At 39.5% G+C, this 12,745-nt stretch overlaps 2 protein-coding genes across 3 annotated transcripts; one reads left to right on the forward strand and one right to left on the reverse strand.

The window, feature by feature from the left end:
* The first annotated feature begins 734 nt into the window (after window positions 1-734).
* ddx21 (DEAD (Asp-Glu-Ala-Asp) box helicase 21) lies at window positions 735-8,499 on the forward strand. Of its 2 annotated transcripts, none has more exons than XM_030770401.1 (16): window positions 735-880; window positions 1,812-2,054; window positions 2,259-2,414; window positions 2,599-2,668; window positions 2,776-2,954; window positions 3,254-3,371; window positions 3,638-3,823; window positions 4,318-4,463; window positions 5,868-6,017; window positions 6,124-6,285; window positions 6,458-6,577; window positions 6,681-6,754; window positions 6,847-7,006; window positions 7,389-7,523; window positions 7,725-7,769; window positions 8,119-8,499. In XM_030770401.1, the coding sequence occupies exons 1-16, from the start codon at window positions 788-790 to the stop codon at window positions 8,365-8,367; spliced, it is 2,286 nt and encodes a 761-aa protein (XP_030626261.1). In that variant the 5' UTR covers window positions 735-787; the 3' UTR covers window positions 8,368-8,499. The 2 variants fall into 2 exon arrangements, with proteins under 2 accessions (XP_030626261.1, XP_030626262.1); XM_030770402.1 differs by having other exon boundaries at window positions 735-874.
* Window positions 8,500-9,619: 1,120 nt separating this feature from the next.
* irf1a (interferon regulatory factor 1a) lies at window positions 9,620-12,373 on the reverse strand. The gene is made up of 6 exons (XM_030772312.1): window positions 12,287-12,373; window positions 11,849-11,948; window positions 10,814-10,993; window positions 10,395-10,478; window positions 9,856-9,917; window positions 9,620-9,733 (listed from the first exon to the last, which is right to left on the reverse strand). The coding sequence occupies exons 1-6, from the start codon at window positions 12,371-12,373 to the stop codon at window positions 9,620-9,622; spliced, it is 627 nt and encodes a 208-aa protein (XP_030628172.1).
* Window positions 12,374-12,745: the final 372 nt, after the last annotated feature.

Consider the following 12,745-nt stretch of genomic DNA (forward strand, 5'->3'; position numbering starts at 1 on the left):
TCGGTGAATGTGAATGCACCTTTTCTCCAAGAAACTGAGAACTCAAGCAATTCAAATTATTAAAATAATTTGTTTCAGAATGAAGATGGACAGCAGTGTTTAATATCAGTTCATTTCGGTATATTTTACAAACGCATATGAGTATCATCAAAGTGACTATTAGCAGTAATAGTAGTAGTAGTAATCATAGCATTAATAGTGGAAGTAGTAGTGCGAAGAAGCCATTCATTAAAAAATCTTAAAGTAGTAAGTGACCCGGGCAAGATCACATGCTGTGCCCAAAACAGTTGCCTAGTTGTAGTGCCCCAGTTACTGACGTGATGGTACGTGCGTTTCCACTTGGACGGCGGCAGACGCTAAAACACACGTACCGCCCAGAGCAAGGCTCAAACAAACATCTGACTGGTGTGTTACTGTTCCAGCTTTAGGTGCTTGTGACTGTAAGCTTAGCCAACTGTCTCCTATTATTAGACGGCTGAAAATTAACCCCAAACATCAATGTGTTGCCCTTCAGGAAAGACAACATGACCAAAACATAACACAGTCGAGGCAAAAATGGTGTGGCTAAAAAAATGAATTTCAACACTGTGCCGATAATATCGACAGTGTAGAAACTGTATAAATGTTGGCCCAAAATATCTGTGAACATTACGCGAAACTCTCAATGGTCCCTTCGGCTTGCCGTAGGGACATGCGTTATGCGTTGCTGTACGCAGTTACTCTTTCCTTTCTACCGTCTGATCCCGTGGCATCTGGCTGTGTCTGCCCGTGGGAGAATAAAGAGATAATGCCGTCGAAGATATTTGACTGTACCGACAGCGTTGTCCAAGGAGAGAATGTGGTCAGCGGCATGGAGATAAGCGAAGAGAACAAAGTAATGGTAATGATCATTTTAAATAGACACTATTTAGTGTAGCTACTTAGCCAGGTGGCGAAAATCTAGCTAGCTAACTAAGCCAGTTAGCATCATGTAGCGGTAGCACTCTACGGTGTGCCACAGAATACTAGGGGATTTAATTCCCTTACAGCTTGCCACTGTTGCAGGATCCATTCTTTGAGCATGTACTTTTTCGTCCTTATGAAAAATCTCCGATGGATGATTTTGAGAATGTATAACTTAAGAATGTTCGAGTTTGCATGCATTGCTAATAATATGTCCACGTGCACATGGGCCGCTGTTGCTTTTCACGTGACCTACTGACAAGCTGAAGCGTGTTGACGCTAAGCCTTGCTACGGTACAGCCACTCAGATATGTCGCTTTTCCTCTGCATGGTACCGGCTCGACTCGAGTCGACTCTACTCGCTTTTGTCGCTTTTCCGTTAGGCCAATCTAGTACCTGGTATCTGGCATCCGCTACTATTTTTCGTACCTACTCCGTCGTGTTCCCAAGCAAGCTGAGTAGTACCAAACGTACCATAACGTGAAAACACTGCAGACTACTGATTGGTCAGAGTGTCATAACAGTTTGACTGCCATTCACAGTTTCACCAGATTTTGATGTACTGGTGAACGTACTTGCACTATACAACCTGAATTAGCTGTCGGTTTGTTATGTCTTGATTTCTTACCACTGAAAGTGCATTGAACTTTTATTGTAAATTGCAAGCTGAGATGTGTTGGTTTAAGAATACTCGCTATTCTCTGCTGTAAGTCGCGTTTGCTAAATGACTACATGTAAATATAGACATTGTTTTTGGTCTTTGCCTCAGTGTTAGTTCGCCTTGACATGTAACGGTATTTGTACTGGTAAGGGCTGCGTGTAAATAATGACCTTAGCATTGCTGATAATGTGTTCTGTGGTGTCCGCAGAAGAAAAAAGCAAAGGATGGAAAGATCAAGAAGAAGAAAACTACCATAGCAGAAGAAACAGATGAGTGCACACCTCCAGCTCCCAAAAAGAGAAAAAGTGAAAAAATGAACACAGCCATGGGGGACCTGCAAGAGTCCACTGATGTCAACGGAAATCTTGAACAGAGACCACTTTTAATGAAAAACAAATCTCTTTCTAGTGAAGAGCCCAGCAGTGACTCATCAAATGACCAAATCAGTGAGGTAGCAATGTCTTTCTTTATCATGAATATTTCTGCTCAGTTTTTTTTTTTGTAGTTTATTCAGAGTTGTATGTAATTTCCTCTGGCAGAAGACCAGTCCTTTTATTTGTCTGTGTGGTATATTGATATGTATTTGTTTGATCAGAACTCCTTGTCAATGTTTCCAATCAAACCAAATCTAACAATCTCCCTCCCATGAATTTAGAAGAAGAAAAAGAAGAAAAAGATAAATTCAGGGGACACTATAGCCAATGGAGTAACAACAGAATCTCTTAAGATCAACGGAGAGATCAATGGACATTCCGCAGAGACACCAGCACAGTCAAGTGAGGACTCAAGTAGTGACAGTGAAAAAGAATTGGTAGGTACCTGCTGTTTTGAGTTCAGTTATTCCTTTTGAAATGAATGCATGAACTCATCATTTGAAATCTTAGTTTACCTAAATTAATGGCTACAACAATGGCGCATTTTGCTTGTTTGTTATGCTATTTATTTATTTAATTTATTTATGTGCTTACTTATTTACCTATTTACTCATATTGAAGACCCCAGAGCAGAAGGCAGGAGCGTTTTCAAATTTCCGAATCTCTCAGCAGACCATCAGATTACTTCAAGGTATGGACTCATTCACAGCTGCGACAGCCATTTTGGTACTATTCAAGGCATTGTTGTTGTTAAGCATGTTATGATGTTTCCATGACAACAGCTCTGTCTTCTTGCAGCACGCGGTGTGACATACTTGTTTGACATTCAAGTTAAAACCTTCAACGCAGTATATGATGGAAAGGATGTGGTGGGACAGGCCAGAACAGGCACAGGAAAAACATTCTCTTTTGCCATCCCATTGGTGGAGAAACTGTTGTCTGGGCCAGAAGACAAGAGAAGAGGCAGAGCCCCAAAGGTGTGTGACTTGCCATCGGGCTGACATTTCATTGGAAAACTGAAATTTCCAGAGAAACGATCATCTTTTTGACAGTGATCTGTCTGTGCATCTATTGCTTATTCGAATAATAGATATTTAGAAGTGGTAACAAATCTTGGCTCAAACAATAAAATGTACACATGACATTAGAATTTCAGCAAACTCGACTAAGTGAAAACCCATCAGATTACAAGTTTTGATTGATTGTTATTACTACCTATGATAATACTACTACTACTACCACCACTACTACTGCTAATAATGTTTTATACTCATAGGTTCTGGTTCTTGCACCTACCCGTGAGCTTGCCATTCAGGTAGCTAAAGACTTCAAGGATATCACCAAAAAACTCTCTGTTACCTGTTTCTATGGAGGAAGCTCTTATAATCCTCAAGGTGAGTTTTTTTTCTCCCTTAATCACAACAAATTGAACTGAAAAATCACACTTTCCACAACATGAAATTTGAATCCATGTTCGGATATGTTATCTACTTTATGTAGCGTTGATTATAGCAGCACCATTTATAATATGCTAACTAATCTGATGATTGCCTGATAATTTTACCCACAATACAAACATATTTTTTATAATATGCTAACTAATCTGATGATTGCCTGATAATTTACCCACAATACAAACATATCATGTTCCTTGCATCAGTTGATGCAATCCGCAGTGGTATCGATGTACTGGTTGGAACCCCGGGTCGCATTAAAGACCACCTCCAGAACAACAAACTGGACCTGTCTCAGTTAAAACATGTGGTTCTGGATGAAGTAGACCAGATGCTTGACATGGGCTTTGCTGAACAAGTGGAAGAGATCCTAGCTACCTCCTACAAAAAAGGTAACAAACAGAAACGCGATGTCAAAGCAATAGCTTCCAATGACGTAGGCTTTTCTGTGACCGGAGCAAATACATTTTGCACTAAAACAAAAAAAAAACAGTGTCCTTATTGGATTTCAGACAAGCTCTATTGAACATCCATGTGTTCAAATGTGGAGTTATACAGTGTTCAGGTTTTTTTCTCACTTCACCGGACAGTACAACTTGTTTGTTTTCTAATATGAAATCAGAATACTCCTGTTGTTATTCATCATATCGATGAGTAATAACATGAATAGCAAAGCATTAGTGGTTTGGAATAAAAAAAAAACATGAACATGTTCTTATGAGGAAGTTCTCAACTCAATAATTCATTTTTCATATCATATGGGCTTTTGAGACTAAAAGCCTGTGTGAACATGTTTTCAGGTAGATAGATTGCCTGTGTTTTTTGTTACCGCTGGTAAAGCCCCATTAAGCTTAAAAATCTTGAATGAGCTGATTCTTTGTTTCAGACTCTGAGAGCAACCCACAGACCCTGCTGTTCTCAGCCACCTGTCCTCCTTGGGTTTATGCAGTGGCCAAGAAATACATGCGGCCGCAGTATGTACATGTGGATCTCATTGGCAAAAAGACCCAGAAAGCTGCCACTACCGTTGATGTAAGACTTTTTTTTGAGTAAAAACAGCTTCTAGTGGTAACAAGTGCTTTAGGACTTATAATGATGGAATTAATCTCACATTTTGAGGCTGTTTGGCTCCATTTTGATGAGGTAGACCTTAAGCAACCTTGAAAGACTCTGATGATGAACTGCTCTGAGTGTACAAAGATATCAAGTAACTTCTGGTCTGACCGGTTTTGGAAGATTGAAGTGAGTGTTTATCTGCACAGATATCTCTTCCAAAGAAACTCGTGAACTTTTTTTGCACATGTTTGTGTGTGCGCGCACGTGTACGTGTGTGTGTGGGTGAGTGTGTGTTTGCCAGTCACTATGGCACCTGGGTTTTTCCCGTTTTGAGAGTTACACAGAATTGAACCTGCATTTAAATTGTTGTTCCTCATACATCATGTAAGGTTCCCAGTTTTCAAGGATTAAACAACTGCCAGACAGCCTGAGCACATAATGTAAAGAGTAGCTAAGTGGTTTGATAAAAACTTGCATCCTTATTACGATATTGCGCGCGTTAGATGCTACATTCAGTTGTTTATTGGTCGAGGTGCACAAACTGACAGTGTATCAAAACACTCCGAGTACACATCAAAACAAACTAGTTACAGTGTTGGGGTGAATGCTGGGATAGCTTCAAAACAGACTTTGCACATGTAAAACAGAAAGTGAAACTGTATTTGTATATAACCAGTTCTGTCTGTCGAAAGGCGCGTGCCCTCCCTTTTGTAAAATTTCCCTCCATATTGTCAGTTGATGACAGATGTGACTGTCTTGCGTATATCATTTAGAACTTTTGTTTGATTTTTTTTTTTTTTTTTTTTGTCTAGTAGAATCCTTCAGTATCACTGTGTAACTGCCATATCCATGCTGCACTCTGTGTCTGCAACCTCTACAGCCAACATAACTTTACCTTGTTTTTACTTAATATTTTCCCAATGCAATTTAATCAATGGCATAACTAACATGCCCCCAACACATAACTGTGCATTCCTGATGTCTTTCTTTCTGAATAGTCAAACATATGACCCTGTTTATGACTTACAATAGTGCTCTATTAGTGGTACTGAAATGAAGCTTTGAAAAAGGCTGTAAGAACCATTCGATAATTGAACAGTCAGTCGCGCACATTAAAACAAGCTACAAAAACTGTTTGACCCAGTTACAACTGGTATGTTTCAATATTGATGGGCTTGTCTTCCACCTACAAAAGTAAAACCTGCAATCCTATGGAAAATAGCAGTCATTTTATCTTGCATTTCTCCTATGTCCTTTGTCCTCTAGCGATTTGGTAGAGTTTCTGTCTAAACAACATAGGCTTTGTATTTGGAATGGTGAGTACAGAAGATCTGAGAATACGCCTTTTCTGACTAGACTTTCATTTGTCTTTCCCCCCAGCATCTTGCCATCGCCTGTCACTGGTCCCAGAGGGCAGCCGTCATTGGTGATGTCATACAAGTGTACAGTGGCAGCCATAGCCGCACCATTGTCTTCTGCGAGACCAAGAAAGAAGCCGGCGAGCTGTCGCTGAGTAGCTCTATCAAACAGGTCCACTATAAAATACATAAACCATATTATTCAAAAAGTGTCAACGAAGGATCTCTTGTTTGAATCTTGTCATTATTCTTATTTTTCCACGGTCATTTTTGAACAGAGTGCTCAGTCGTTACACGGAGACATTCCACAGAAGCAAAGAGAAGTTACTCTGAAAGGATTCAGGAACGGGACCTTTGAGGTCTTAGTGGCCACAAACGTTGCTGCCCGAGGCTTAGATATCCCAGAAGTCGACTTGGTCATACAGTGTTCACCTCCTAAGGTACAACTTCAGGGCATCAGTTCTCTCTTTCCATCTTTAATATGTCGAGTTTTGTTATGCAAGCCCAATGTTATGAAGCTAAATTACAATTTGTTGTTACTGATGTTACAGTCCTGTTATTGAAAGATAATCTGAAGTGACAGTTGCTTTTATCCCTGTTTTGAACATATAGGATGTTGAGTCTTATATTCATAGAGCTGGGCGAACCGGGAGAGCAGGCCGAACTGGCGTATGCATCTGTTTCTACCAACGCAAAGAGGAAGACCAGCTCAGATATGTGGAGCAGAAAGCTGTGAGTCAACACCGACCAAGAACACACACTGACTACACACAAATACATCTCCAAAAAAAGCATGATTGAAACCTAATGAGCTTTCTTTCACTATGTTCATCAGGGAATCACATTCAAGCGTGTTGGAGTTCCAACTGCCAATGATATCATCAAATCTTCTAGTAAAGACGCTGTCAGGTAATTAACTCTGGGAGGGAAAAGTAAACATTCCGATTACCTTTTGAGCTACATGACCTCTGTGCTTACAAAAACATTGTTTTCTATGGAAGGTACTTGGATTCCGTGCCAGCCGCGGCTATTGAGTATTTCCGTGGAGCTGCTGAAAAACTAATCGAAGAACGCGGTGCAGTGGAAGCCCTGGCAGCAGCTCTAGCTCACATATCTGGAGCTACCAGTTTAGAGCAAAGATCTCTTATCAACTCTGATGCCGTAAGTGCGTGTTTGTGTGTGTTAAAAAAGAATCGCTGTCACGCTCTTGGTCACGGTGAATGATGGCCGGGTTACTCTAAATCACTTCTTGACGCGGACACAGAAATCCTTTATGCGGGCATAAACACAACAATTTCCTTTGATCTCCAAGAGGATTAGTCCGCCTAAACATCCTTCACTTGTGTAACACACATATGTTGTTATGTTTTCCTTGTTTTATGACGTTTTCTTGTTTGTTTTTTAGCTCTTTCCTGGTCAGACATTTGAACTGTCCCTGCCATATATATAAAAAGAACAAGTAATTTAAGAGTACACAAAGTGAAACTGTCTTGTGTTACTGTTGGGTGTGAGTGGACCCCTGACCGCCTCCGTGTCCTCACAGGGCTACACCACCATGATACTGAAGTGCTCACAGGAGATGCACAGCATCGGTTATGCCTGGAGGGGTCTTAAGGAGCAGCTCGGCGAGGAGATTGATAGTCAGATTCAACGCATGACCTTCCTTAAAGGCAAAAAGGTGAGTCAATTGGAGTAAAGTGTCTCTCTTACTGCAGAGAAAGATACCATTACTATGTTTTTTTTTTTTTTTAAACCAGTCTGTGGTTTGTTGTTTTACAGAAGAGTGTTGCAAGGGGGAGGGGGGGAAGGGTGTTTGGTTTTTGTTTTTTGGGGTTTTTTTTGAGATGCTCTTGCCAAATAATTTCTTTCTTTCTTTTAGGGTGTTTGTTTCGATGTCCCCGTTGATAAAGTGAAAGGGATCCAGGTATGCTTACTCTTGTTGGGTTATTTTACTTTTTGAGATTGTTGTTCTTGCACAACCTGAAGTTAAGTGTGAGTAGCGTGCAGAAGCCTATTTGTAAATGTATAGTTTAAGAAAACATGGAAATCAATTTACCAAACTTCATTAAACTGCAGTTTCACTTTGAAAGTATCACTTTTCACTAAGCTAGCCAGTCGAATTAAGCAGGGATGAGTCTGCTGCATCAAATTTCACCTCCACTGTCAAGTGATGGATTGAGAACAACACCCAGATACTCTGTCTTACTGTGGTCAGGAGTTTACAAAGTGCTGTGTCAATTTTTTTTCGAATGTTGGGGGTGGGTACTCCACAGGAGGTCTGGCAAGATGGTCGGCGCTGGCAACTGTCCATGGCCATGGAGCTCCCAGAGTTGGAAGAGAGCATGCGTAACCGAGGCGACCGGGCATCGGGTGGATTCGGGGGTCGCGGCGGAGGCAGGGGCGGAGGCCGCGGAAGCTTCAGAAACAGCAACGGCAGCTTTAACAACAGGAGAGGACGGGGCGGCCGAGGAGGAGGAGGAGGAGGCGTAAAACGCAGCTTCAGCAGAGCGTTCGAGCGTTAGACATCGTCACGCACTCTCACTTCTCAGACTGTTCCCAGCCCCACGGCTGGTGTGTGCTGGTTTTTTGTCTTTTTTTTTCTTTTTTTTGGCCTGGCCTTTGGGGAATCTACACCAGTGGTTCTCAACTCCAGTCCCGAGGGCACCCCTGTCCTGCACATCTTTGTTTTAACTCAGGACTGACACACTTGATTCTGTTGATCAGTTAATCATCAAGCCCTTGATTAACTCCATTAACTGTGGCAATGAAGAGTTAAAACAAAGACGTGCAGGACAGGGGGCCCTCAGGACTGGAGCTGAGAACCACTGATCTACAGCATTCTACCCCTGGAAAGTTGCTCCCCAAAGCAGTCTTATTCTGAGCTAATTGCTTTTGCAATTGCATATATATGTAACTATTTGTATAAGCCCATTCACATGAATGAGATACATTTCATTAAAGTGGTCTCAATGCAAACACTTGCTTTGTTTATATTTTGTTCATAAGGAGATAAAGATTACATCAAGACATATTTGCACATAACTGAATTCAGTGACTATTTCTGAAGTGTTGTTCTCATAAATGAATTAACTTGTCACTGGTATGATAATAAAATATTGTACAAAAGCATTATATGGAGTAAAATAGAAAGTTTATTTATAAAACACTGCAGTCAGTTAATAAAATATAATCAGTCCATTCATTTCAGCTCAAAATATGTCTGCAGTGTTACCTTGTAGTGATCATCCATACTGTTCTTAAAGCCTCTATGGTTAACGTATTTCAAAGGAAAACGTCCAGGCATTGTGATGGAACCGCTGGGTTCACAGCTTGTGGAGCACACACTCCTCTTTATTTACAATGCTTCTCCAGGCTCCAGGTTGTTGTGTGGAGTGTGTCTGATCTGAAAAGGTGTTTGCATGTCTTGCTGGCAGCCTCATGTGTATTGACTTGATTGAGTTAAAGAGTTGTGAGTGTGACAGTACATCTGAGGAGGATACCCCGAATGATCCATTGTTTCACCTCAAAGAAGGAAATGAGATGGTGAGACTACAGTGTGTATCTAAACTTCTGTTTCTTAGGGAGGTGTGTGTGTGTATATATATATATGTGTGTGTATATATATATATATAAATATATACATATATATATATATGTGTATATGTATATGTATATATGTATGTGTGTTTGTGTGTGTATATATATGTGTGTGTGTGTATATATATATGTATATGTGTATATACACATATAGTTGAATCTTTGAACAGTTTTAGATTAGTGGTGAGACTTACAGAGACACTCCATCCAGGTTGAGGTTGCTGGTCTCCAGCATCTGTCAGGCTCACAAGAGGGGTTCCAGTGTTCCATATTCTTCAAGTGGTCCACTATCTGCCAAGAACACATAACCCTAATGTCATTAATCTATTCTCATACCAAGTAAGCATTTCATTCATTTAAAAAAAGATAACAACAACTACAAGTATTTACGCTTTTACAAAATTTTAACTTGCCTTTAATACTGCCTCTGTCTGTTCTTGGTCATCTGTGATGTTTTCATGGTTTCCTACTGCAACTGTAATTGAAACATTTACAAAATTGCAGATGGTTTTTCTCTGTTACATTTATTGGCATGTAATTACACTCATACACTCAGTAGTACTTCAATAAAGCCTCTTACTCTGCATTCCATTGGTCAGTGGTGATGAGCAGTAGAAGTGACTAGTTGATCTCTCCTCTTTCACTGAGTTAAAGGAAGAGTAGCTCTCTCTTTTTATGATATCAGAACTATATTCATGCTCACCATCTCTGTATTTCCAAAATGCCTCTGATAAAGGAAATGAAGGTTAGTTTATAAGATTCAAATGGAAAGGTTACATACAATGGATTCTTTATAGATTTAATAATATAGAACAAGTACTTAATAATATAATTTGAATTATATACATACAGACACACACACACACACACATATATGTGTGTATATATATATATAATGTTTTTATTTTATTATATTATAATATATATATAATTTTGTTTTGCTAGCATGTACCTGCAAACCTTTCCAGCGGTGCCGTTGTACCTGACGGCAGCACAGGCAGTCCTACTTTAACGTCCGAATCACTTCCCTTAAAAACTGTGGAATTAAGTTACCCATGTGAGGGTTAGCAGAGTGCCAACAACATGTCAAAAGAAAGTAGGCATTCCATAAGCTTTTCAGGTGTTTTCAGGCATGAAAAAACTGTGCTGACTGATATTACTTTAGAGTACAATTGCTTTTTGATTATGATTTATTGTCGCGAGTTACTTCAATATACAGAAATATAAAAAAGTACATATGAAAGTCTTACATCTCACCCACTGGCTCTTGTGAGTGACACAATAACACTTTCAAGTCTGTATTCTCTGATTTAATTGATCTGCTTCAACGGTTGGTGAGCAGAGTTTGCAGTAGTGCATATGGACACGTACCTTTCCGGCGTCTTGGCGTTTTCGTCGCAGGAAGCAGGATATACACTCTGAACGCATTATGACCTTTTTTAATGCTCTTATCTTGCAGCTCCTTGACATCAGGTAGGGAGTTAAGAGCACACCGGAAGTTGGCTTTCCATGTCTTTGGATCTGGTTTGTCTATTCCAGGTTTGAATCTGCCTTGAAACCAGAAGAGAAAAAAAAAATTATGTTGAGCAACTTTATATCTATGTACCTAATTGCATAATCGTTTGAAAGCACTTCAACCAGTTTAGCCAGACACCCTAGAAAAATTATTTAAATTGTGCGTAACCACAATTACATGTTAGTCTTTACTGGGACTTTTAAGTCGTTCACCCAGATAATACATACATCCATACTTATGTATGTAGAATTATTCAAGCCTCTAGATTCATGACAAAGAGCCAGATACTACACTGGTTGACAGTCAACAGTAATAAGTGAGTTTTGCTGCTTAAGTAAAGCTGAACCTAAAACTGATCTGACATAAAGAGGCTTTGAATCATTTAATTTTAGATTACTTGATAAACCATGTAAGTAGCACAAATAGATCTATGACAGGGGGCTGAGTACAGAAAATAAGGAAACAAACGTGTAGATCACTTCATATGACTCTTATGTTCTGTACACATTACTTTCTCTGGACTGTGAGACACAAAGTTAAGGGTATCCAGAAAGTCCTCTCTTTCCCCGGACAATTACTTAGTTTCTCAAACACTGTACATCAAAGGCCTGTCACAGACATCAAACAAAAGATATCCAGAACACTGAGGCTAGGTGTAGCTTTTTTGCATTTTCTGAGACTTGAACCATGAAATGATATCAAATATCAATATCATGTATCAACTCCCCACTTATCTCTGACAAATTTAAGGTATAATGGGTTCATTTTAGCAGAAGCAAAGGTACTGATATTCAAGCATGCAATATTAGCTGTATGTTTTGGGGAGAAAAAAAGCTTCTTGTGGTGTAATATGAGAGCTATGTCCAATGATGCCTGGGCTTGCTCCTTACCGGTGTGAATTGCCCAGTTTCGGAACAAAGTGGCGTCCTTGTCTATATTCCAACCGTGTCGAGCAGCATGTTTCCAAGGTATCTGGAAAACTCTGGCAGTCTAAAGTTTAAAGTAGTATAAAGTATGAGCTCTCTTTATCTTCATCTCTGAGTGGCATCATACACTCAAAGCTTAATATAATGGGTATTAAAAACCCTGTGGACAGACTATGAAATACATTATCAAAACAAATCATTCATCATAGATATTTTTCCATAGGATGACATCTGTCAAACCTTTGAGATGACTTGGCTGAATATGTCTCATTAAAATAAGTAACCTTTTTTTAAAGGTGTCTTCTTTCACCTTCATTTCAATTTACTTCATTTCTGTTGTAAGAAATAACTAGTTTTCAATATGAATATATCAGTTTATTATGTCATATTTTTAAATCTTACCTCATCCAGCCACACCACTCCAGGATATTTCCCTGACTGGATCTGTTCCTCAAGCCACGGGCGCAGACGAAGGCGGCCTTGGTGCATCCTTGAGTCGTTGTTCAACATTCTGCTTTATGATGGGTTCACTGTTTCTTTCCGTTCATATGCAGAAATGAATGTTTGTGCTGTGAAAAGCCTGTTGGAAACCTCTTCTTTTTGTGTTGACTTTTTGATGAAGTGGTAATCTTCAGAAGAGATTAGAAAACATTCTCATTCTCATTTCTAATTGTACTCCTAGTTAATTTGCAACAAAATGATGTCTATTTAATGCTCATCAAGAATCTAAACAAGTATCAAAATGGCATATTTAAGTTAGTTGTATTAGTAATGAGGAAATGGTTTACCTCACTTTAATCACATGCAAATCCTCGAAGAATGTCAGTTGAAAGCACATGAATCTGCGGTTTCACTCTAAGT

Source organism: Chanos chanos, chromosome 4 (assembly GCF_902362185.1).
Source record: "Chanos chanos chromosome 4, fChaCha1.1, whole genome shotgun sequence".
Classification (NCBI taxonomy): domain Eukaryota; kingdom Metazoa; phylum Chordata; class Actinopteri; order Gonorynchiformes; family Chanidae; genus Chanos; species Chanos chanos.